Source organism: Arachis duranensis, chromosome 9 (assembly GCF_000817695.3).
Source record: "Arachis duranensis cultivar V14167 chromosome 9, aradu.V14167.gnm2.J7QH, whole genome shotgun sequence".
In the NCBI taxonomy this organism is placed as follows: Eukaryota; Viridiplantae; Streptophyta; class Magnoliopsida; order Fabales; family Fabaceae; genus Arachis; species Arachis duranensis.
In genome coordinates this window covers 3,849,535-3,858,927 of record NC_029780.3, presented here as the reverse complement: position 1 = coordinate 3,858,927, position 9,393 = coordinate 3,849,535, and the positions used below count along the sequence as shown (strand labels likewise).

The 9,393-nt window shown below is 31.1% G+C and overlaps 1 protein-coding gene and 1 pseudogene across 1 annotated transcript; one reads left to right on the top strand and one right to left on the bottom strand.

The window, feature by feature from the left end:
* The first annotated feature begins 1,551 nt into the window (after positions 1 to 1,551).
* Positions 1,552 to 7,444, top strand: LOC107464036 (probable LRR receptor-like serine/threonine-protein kinase At1g05700). The gene is made up of 13 exons (XM_016082935.3): positions 1,552 to 1,718; positions 1,797 to 2,334; positions 2,748 to 3,229; positions 4,611 to 4,743; positions 4,850 to 4,921; positions 5,004 to 5,075; positions 5,305 to 5,385; positions 5,594 to 5,775; positions 5,888 to 6,117; positions 6,202 to 6,328; positions 6,419 to 6,487; positions 6,574 to 6,763; positions 6,913 to 7,444. The coding sequence occupies exons 1-13, from the start codon at positions 1,646 to 1,648 to the stop codon at positions 7,343 to 7,345; spliced, it is 2,682 nt and encodes an 893-aa protein (XP_015938421.1). The 5' UTR covers positions 1,552 to 1,645; the 3' UTR covers positions 7,346 to 7,444.
* A 694-nt stretch (positions 7,445 to 8,138) lies between these two features.
* The window catches only part of LOC107463857 (putative disease resistance RPP13-like protein 1), a 4,448-nt pseudogene continuing 3,193 nt past the window's right edge, over positions 8,139 to 9,393 (bottom strand).

The window sequence follows — 9,393 nt, the reverse complement described above, 5'->3', positions numbered from 1 at the left end:
ATTTGCTCATATCACACAGTTTTTTCCTAAACCAATTATTTACACAATTTAAAAACATGCATTGAGATAATGATGACATCCCATGATTTAGTGTTGTCTTTCTTCTATACTAAATTGTTAGACTCCATTGGTTATCATCCGCAAACATATCACGTAGAATTTTGTATGTAGTGAAATTTTTTTTGGAACATCTATGTAATTTTTTTATGCAAATATACGTTATCTATAAATCTTTTTTAAAGAAAATCTTTTCCATAAATTCTTTAAAAGGAGAAAAAATTTAAAATTTAAAATTTTAAATTCTAAACCCTAAATTTTTATATGTCAATAAAAAAAATTATACAAGTAAAAGCTAAAATTTAAACCTCAATATTGATATATAATTGATAAAAAGTTATTCAAAATTTATATTTCAATATAAGCCACTTCATTTTAAAAAAAATTCATCTCAAATATCTATTTAACAATTTTTTTTCTAATTTTTACTATTTATTCTAATAAATTTGTTCTTCGAGTTTTTTTTTTCCTTCTCACTCAATAATTATAAAGAATAAATTACCATATATATCCATAAAAAATATAAACACTAACAAATATACCCATTAAATAAAAAAATGACCATTATATCCATAAAAGATAGATTTCATATAACAAAAATATTCAAATCCTAAAAAATTATTTAAAATTTTTAAATTGTCTTTTTCTCCACTACTATTACCATCATAGATATATATGATAATTTATTCAATTATAATCTTCTTAATTTTTTTTATTGATATTACTTATTTAGTATTGGAGAAACAAAAAATTAAATCACCATCAAAATTTATAGACTCTACGATTTTTTTGGGTCTATTGATGTTGTTTTATCCCGGTATTTTACCTAAGTCAAGGTCCCATAACACAGGTCTAATTTTTTGGTGTCCAAATCCTATTTATACCTTCACAGTAACACTCTAGTAAATTTCTATAGCTTACTCGGTTTCTGCGCTGATTAACTATCCTTTCTTTCTAATTCTCTTGACAAATGTCAGATGTCAAATGTGCAGCAGGTATTGGTTAATCAATTTCTATCCACCCTTAGTCATTCTTTCCCATTCTACCACACACCTTATTAATATATATCTATAAATCACAAAATCTGTTAGTTTTTACTTTTTAATACTCCTCATACATATATATATATATATATATATATATATGCAATATTATAAACTAGTACTTTGAATAGTCTTGGTGCGAAATAGGACGAATATCTGAAGAAACAATAAACAATTATTACCACAAACAATAAAAAATAAAAAATTATATATATGAATGAACAATAGAAGCTGACTCAGGATTTTTTCCCCCAAACGGCCCGGGTCAACTTTATAATATCAGATAATGTTTATATTAAAAATCATATATCATAGGAAGCTAGTAGCCTAGTACAAAAAATAAACACAACTATAATAAAATGTGTTTATTAAAAAGTAAAAATTTATGTGCAGTTAACGTAAAGTAACTATACCTGAATTTTTACCTATCAAAAAATAAGATGCAAGTCGCAAATAAATTGCTACGTACAAAAAAATCTTGAGCTATATATATTTAAATAGCAGCACTGAACTGAACCACTCGTAATCTTTGATATGCATGTGCAATGGCAACTTCTCTTTTTCTACTGCTTGGAGCTCTTTCTTTCATAGCAACGATCCAAGGCCAGGATCAATCAGGTTCGGTTACTTAAGAGTCATTTTATGTTTCATCATTTCTTAATTTTAACATGTCTAAATAATAATGATTTTTGTCAGGATTTATTAGCATAGATTGTGGACTACCTGAAAATTACAGCTACGTTGAGAAGAATACTGGAATCAATTACATTTCAGATGCTAATTTCATTGATTCTGGTGTGAGTAAGACTGTGTCGCCTCAAGATAAGGCTACTCATCAACAATATTTTACTTACCTTCGAAGCTTTCCTTATGGAACAAGAAACTGTTACAGAATAAATAATGTAACCATCAACACTGCATATATTATTAGAACTAGTTTCTTGTATGGAAACTATGACGGTCTAAATAAGCTCCCACAGTTTGAAGTTCATGTTGGAACTAATTTGTGGGACACATTGAAATTCTCGGATGCATCAGTGAGCATATACAGAGAGCTCTCTCACTCTCCAACAAGGGATTATGTAGATATCTGTCTGGTTAACATAGGCACTGGCACACCATTCATTTCGGCTATAGAATTGAGGATTCTTGGGAAGGATAATGGTCCCAGCTCTTACTCAGTTGCACGTCTCAAAGGATTAGACTTGGGCAGCAAGAACAATTCAACATGCAGGTGAGTGATTTCTAAAATATGGTTGCAGTTTCTGCATGCCAACTTCACTTGTTACTAGGGGTGCTCAAGACGCATGAATTTGATTAGATATAAACCTTAAAGGATTATACACCTTCTACTTTTACTATTTATGATTAGTGTATAAAGCTACAGTAACTTAGTCTCTATAGTTTAGCTAACCACAATGGTTAGAGTATAATCCAAATTTTATATAAACCAATTCATCGATCTGATATTGTGTGAATTCCACCATTCTAAATGCAAAGTTCATTTTGTGCCTTCTAAAAGTAACTGATAAGAAAAAAGAAGATAAAACATATATACACAAAAAGTAATACATATATCATTTTTCTTTTAGAAATGATTAAAAGAATAAATATTTAAAAGAAAGAAAATTGGGGGTGTACATGCAGGTACAGAGATGACATATATGGCTGCATATGGGAGCCTTATTCCGTGAATGGGTGGAGACAGTTAATCAGCACAAATATTGATCCTAATCCAAGTCAGAAAATGACATATGTTCCACCAGCAAGTGTGATGAGAACAGCCGCTACACCAAGAAATGCAAGAGATTCTTTGGATTTCTCCTTTCAGTTTGATTATGTTGCACAGATACATGTCAGATTCTATTTTGCTGAGGTACAAAAGCTGTCAGCAAATGAAAGTAGATCATTCAACATCAGCGTCAATGGCAATTATTGGGAAGGACCCATTGTACCCACATACAATCAAACAGATTTCTACATTTTTTACAGTACATATTTTGAAAGAATTAGTGAATATCGATTCTCACTTCTTCCTACAGAGTTCTCTACCCTTCCTCCTATCACCAACGCTATTGAGATTTTTCTTGTTAAGGATTTCTCACAGCCACAAACTCAAAATGATCAAGGTATGTATAATAAAACTATAATTCTATGGCAATTATGAAATTAAAGCTAAAGGTAAATTATTTTCTAGTATGCATAATTGTATGATAGATTTATTATACATACTTTTTATCGGTAATGCTATAGAGAGAATATCTAAAGTTATTTTATATACATATAACATTTGAACTATATATTTATTACATCAAAAATTATATAATTATCCTAGTGATAATTTAATGAATGTTAAATAAAATAATTTTGAACTATTTTAGTTGATTTTTTATTATTTCCAAACATTATTGCACTCTTATAATGCATAAAATTATCACATTTTCAATCAATTTAACCTGTAAACTAAATTAAAATTTGACCAAAAACAAATTTTAAAGTATGCATTAAATATACTTTAGAATTACAGAAGTATTTATAAACTTCTATATTTCTCTAAGTAGAAATAATGCAATAAGTTATTTATTCTCTAATCCAATTCAAACACAATGCTTTACATTAAAAAAAATGGAAAGTATGAGGAGCCAATGAAATATTTATACAATGTATATAATGGAAGTTTATGGAATATTAGAGATATAATTATTAGTGTTACTTTTTTCCATCAACTGAAGCTTTTGAAATGAGTGGTATAATAATATAATATTAGAGTGCTAGTATGGAGGATGTTCATTTTGTAACTCAATAGACCATTGTACACATTGTACAAATAGTCCATTGTCTCCTTAGCGGGATCCCAAAAAAAATTATGTAAAGAAATTTATTGCATACATTAAATCAGTGCATAATCATTATTACACAGTAATATACGACAAAAAAAATTTACCTTCTAATTTTAAGAAAATACCATAAACAGTAGTTGTCGGATTCTATTTTTTTTAAGGACTTATTGTGTGAGCTTTTAAGAAAAGATCTTTTTTTTAAGTTATTTTTCTTAAAAAAATCTTATAGAAAATTAAAAGTAATTTTATGTTTGGATATTTCATACAAAAATATCTTTTTATTTATCAATTTTGTTTGGGTATAACCATATAAAAATATTCTTTTTGTTTATTTATTATGTAAAAAACATTTTTTTTAAGAAAAAATATCTTTTAAAAAAATATATAAATTGTAACTTCTCAAAAAAAATATTTTTTATTTTTATTTTTCTAATACTTTTACTTTTACTATTAAAAATTTATCACAAAAGCTAAAAAATAAAAAAGATCTTATTTCATTAAAAAAATATTTTTTTTTACGACTTAATAGCGCCCAAACAAACACTAAGCATACTCCTTAATTTCCATTCTCATTATTTGTAACTTGTCAATTCAAATCTATATAGGTATAGAATGGCTTATAAGTTAAAATTCTTTTGAACTGGTGTTTATCATCAAAATAAAATGGCAGCTGATGCTATGAGAAATATCAAGATTGCTTATAAGGTGTCAAAAAATTGGCAAGGAGATCCATGTGCCCCTGTAGCATACAAGTGGGACGGTCTAAATTGTAGTTCCGTTGGTACTTTAAAAATCACAGCCTTGTAAGTTTATTTATTAACTACCAATTTTTTGTACAACAATTGAATTCATCCTCACAAAAATGATGTATATATTCTTAAGTTGAGAGTATCTTTGGAATGCATGCAGGAATTTGTCTTCCAGTGGACTAACGGGACAAATTGTATCTTATATCTCCAAGCTTACTGACTTAGAGTCCTTGTGAGTAACTAACTCAGCTCATTTAGTTAATATACTCAACGATTCAACCAAGGTTTGTAGTGATTTGTGTTTGTGATGTCAGGGATTTATCAAATAATAGCTTAAACGGGGAGATACCTGATTTTCTGGCAGACCTGCAATCACTTAAAGTCCTGTAAGTTTATCCCATATTTCTCCATGCATTTGTATATAGTTTTAATAAAAATAACTTTTTGAAATATAAGTAATTTTCAAGTTTTATAGCCCTGTGAGAATGAAAATCATATAATAAGTTAATCATTTAAAATTTAATTCAAACATGATACTCTATATGTTAAATGCGTATATAATTGGACTTGTTATGCGGCAATATATATAAGAAGCTGATGAGTTTTCATTTGTAGAAACTTGCATAATAACAACCTCACAGGTCAAGTTCCGAATGCACTCATCCAAAGATCAAGTGAAGGAGTACTATCACTAAGGTGTGCATCTTATTCTTATTCAATTTGATGCCATGAATCAGCAATAATATCTTGATTTAATTATCTGTTGTCTTTTCCTCTTTTATATTATACCCAAAAAACTTTAAATCATGACACAGAAACTTGAAAGTAAGAATCTCCAACAGAAGAATGCAATTGTAGTTTTTCGTTCTGACTTAATTCTCATTACTGAATGGTGTGATGCTAGGTTGGGGCAAAACCCAAATCTGCTATGTGAATCTGCTCTTTGTGACCAACAGACAAAGGATAAAAGCAAGAAAAATAACACAGTTATTTATGTACTAGCATCTATTTCTGCAATTTTAGTGCTTTTGCTGTTAGTTCTTGCAATGATTAACATCATTTACATCAAAAAGAGAAAGCCAAAAGGTAAAATAAACAATACTTCAAACTACCATTTACAATATTTAAAGTTTAATTAATGAAACACATTCTGATCTTGTTGTAACATACATGTTTTTCTTTTTGGATACAATAACAGATTATTTCAAAGTTCATAAGGAGTTTAGTGATCAAACTGGATCACAGTTGGAATCTAAGAGAAGACGGTATTCATTCAATGAAGTATCTAACATGACCAATAATTTCGAAAGAGTCATCGGTAGAGGTGGATTTGGAACAGTTTACTATGGCATTATTGATAACATTCAAGTAGCTGTCAAGATGCTTTCGCAATCATCAGTACAAGGATATCAGCAATTTCTAGCAGAGGCAAGTGATAACTATTCTTTGCTTAGTAGCTTCTAATCTCAATATTTTTAGCTTGTTGTAATGAAAAGTGACACTGAATTATAGGTTAACATTTTGATGAGGGTTCATCATAGGAATCTAACTTCCCTCATTGGATACTGCAACGAAGAAACCAACATAGCACTCATCTATGAATATATGGAAAATGGCAACTTAGAAGAACATCTTTTGGGTATGTTAACAACCTATTAATTATTTTCTTCCAGGATTAACTAAATTAAATGATAAAGGATTTAGAAAGCACGTAATTATGATTCTGTAGAGAAAAATAGCAGGACAAGGTTGTTCAATTGGGAAGAAAGGCTCACTATAGCTATGGATGCAGCCCAAGGTTAGAATCAAAATTCAAAACTAACTGAATTTTCCTTAAATCATTTTATCTGTTTCATTTATATATGCCAAAATGTTTTAATCTAGGACTTGAATATCTACATAACGGTTGTAAGCCACCAATAATCCACAGAGATGTGAAATGTACAAACATTTTACTAAATGAAAATTTCCAAGCGAAAATGTCAGACTTAGGTCTGTCCAGAAGCTTTCCGGTTGACGGCGGCACACATGTAACAACTGTCATTGCGGGGACTCCTGGTTACTTGGATCCAGAGTAAGTACTTGGCACTGCTTTTAAATTATATTTCTTAGAAACAAATTTTATATTTCTATCTCAAAAATAGTATGAGTGCACATCTCTTGGAGAAGTTGAATTGAGAGAGTGAGAATGAACTGAATCAAACTATATGGTCTTTGGTGCAGGTACCAAGTATCAAATAGGCTAACAGAGAAAAGTGATGTTTATAGTTTTGGGGTAGTTTTATTGGAGATAATCACAGGTAAACCAGCAATAGCTAAAGCGGTTGAGGGGAAAATTCACATAAGTGAGTGGGTTAAATCTATGCTTGCAAAAGGTGATGTAAAATGTATTGTTGATACAAGATTACAAGGAGATTTTGAGAGTAGTTCTGTTTGGAGAGCTGTTGAAATAGCAATGGCTTCTGTGTCCAATAAGTCCTCCAAAAGACCATACATGACTGATATTGTGACCGAGCTAAAGGAATGTTTGGCTATGGAGTTGGCTCGAAAACATAACAGTTGCGAAACCATGACTATGAGTTTGGCTACAGAGTCAGAAAGCAGCTCCTTGGCTAGTTCCATAATGATGTTTAAAACAGAAATGGCTGGATCTTAAGTTTATTATTGTTGTCATTTGCATATTTGTATCTTGAAATTTTTCGTTCAAAGATTTTTCTTTTCCTCTTTTTTAGTTCGTTCTTAGTTTATTAAAAAGACTAATACAATTAGTAAATTGTTGTTGTTATACTTGATATAAAGATTATATTATCGTAATTGTTGAAACATTTTAATATAAAACAGATTAACAAAGAGGACAAATTCCACTATCGAGATAGAGAAAGAGAATCCTATTGAAGTTTTGCTAAGGTAATAAATTTTCCCAATTACAAACTTTTAGTTGAAAAAATTATCAAACTAGTATCATTAATTGAAAAAAAGAACAACAGCTTTTGTCTGATTGTTGCAGCAAAAACAATCCTCTTTCCTCACCTTTTTTCCTTCACAACATCAGAAACTTGAAAGTTTGTTTCCCCATTTTGGTATACCATGATTTGGATCAAGTATATACTCAAACATATGGTTTTGGAGTTAAAAGGAAAAATTAACATTATTTTGGAGTAACTCCCAATATTGGCGTGACTGTATTGGTGTGGATTACTCCAACAAAACAAACCGAGGAACACAAACATATAGAGATGATAAAAATCAACATATATTAGAGATGATAGATATCAACATATAGAAAGATATTGGATACTAACATTCGGTTTTTGCATAACCACGCACCCCACCCGATGATAAAAATCAGATGAGCAACACATTAGGATATTAGAATTCCATGAGCGCAAATCTGGAAGAACCAATGCAAGAGTATGCTGAAAAACATAGAACCTTGGCATTAAATAATATATAGGTTTAGACCAATGTTTTACGGGGAATTAAAACAAATTAAAAATATACTGAATAGATTGAAGAACTTTCAAAATCTACCACTTGTCTCTTAACTCTTAAGTGCTCAAGATGACAACAACAAAGTCTTGTTCCACTAGGTGGGGTCGGCTACATGAATCAAACGATGTCATTGAGTTCTGTCATGTATCATGTCTACAGAGAGACTGTTTACATGTAGATCTCGTTTGACCACCTCATGGATGGTCTTTTTAGGTCTTCCTCTGGTTGTCACCCTTTGTCCATCTTTCATCTCATCCACCCTTCTGATTGGGTGTTCTATCAGTTTCCTTCTCACATGTCCAAACCACTTAAAAAAATAATCCATTTCCAGAAGTATATGCGCACCCGCATGCCTTTGACCCCTCTCATTCAAATACAATGGTGTAAAATCAGAATCAATCGTAACAGTAATCATCATCAGAGTAATCCGAGTCTGCAATAGACCATACAAATACGGTAAGCTCATGAAAAAGTTTACTTTTTGGTTCTTTTCTAAGTATCTAGTTTATTATCCTTAAAAATGTGAAAAAAATTGGCACCTATAAGAACTTTTTATTTTAAAAGTAAAACTTGTGAGTGAAAAAGGTAGATCAAACAAGAGAATTAAAATGGTGATGCAAACAATTAGCATTGAAATTGGAGTGCCCGGAGTTTTATAGGGAAGATCAGAGCAAAAACACTTACCGCGTTTGTAACAAACAAATTGAATCGGTGGGTGTTCCATCTCTTCCAGCTTACACCTCAAAGGACATTCTTCCCCAATGTAGATATTTGCTATGGAGGCAAGCAAATGTTCTTCTGTAACATTCTCAAGCTTTCTACAGTCACCAATTGCTAACCTTTTGAGGGAGGTAAGATGGTGAAGCCCCTTGCTGTCAAGCGTCTCCAGATTTGGAAAGTTCCACAATTCTAGAGACTCAAGAGAAGAAGGAAGGCAACCCTCTCTTGGGAACGAATTTACATCGAAGCATCCACCAAGCCAAAGATGGGTAAGGCCTTCACTCTGCAAACCCTTTGATGTTATCCACCTCGCTAGTTTCTCGCACCCAATGACTACAACTTTTTCCAAACTCGGCGGGAGCCACTCTTCAACAAAACAATCGATTTTTGGGCAATTGCGTATATCCAGCTCCTCTAGGTGCGGCGCAGCCAACCCTAGCGCCGGCAAGGATACCAAACTGGGGCAGCCGGAGATGCACAAATAACGGAGAC

Excerpts from the sequence above, each read along its gene's own strand:
- LOC107464036 (XM_016082935.3), top strand. The coding sequence starts at position 1,646 with ATGGCAACTTCTCTTTTTCTACTGCTTGGAGCTCTTTCTTTCATAGCA. Across the intron at positions 4,922-5,003 it reads CTTACTGACTTAGAGTCCTT|GGATTTATCAAATAATAGCT; the intron begins GTGAGTAACTAA and ends TTGTGATGTCAG. Across the intron at positions 6,329-6,418 it reads CTTAGAAGAACATCTTTTGG|AGAAAAATAGCAGGACAAGG; the intron begins GTATGTTAACAA and ends ATGATTCTGTAG.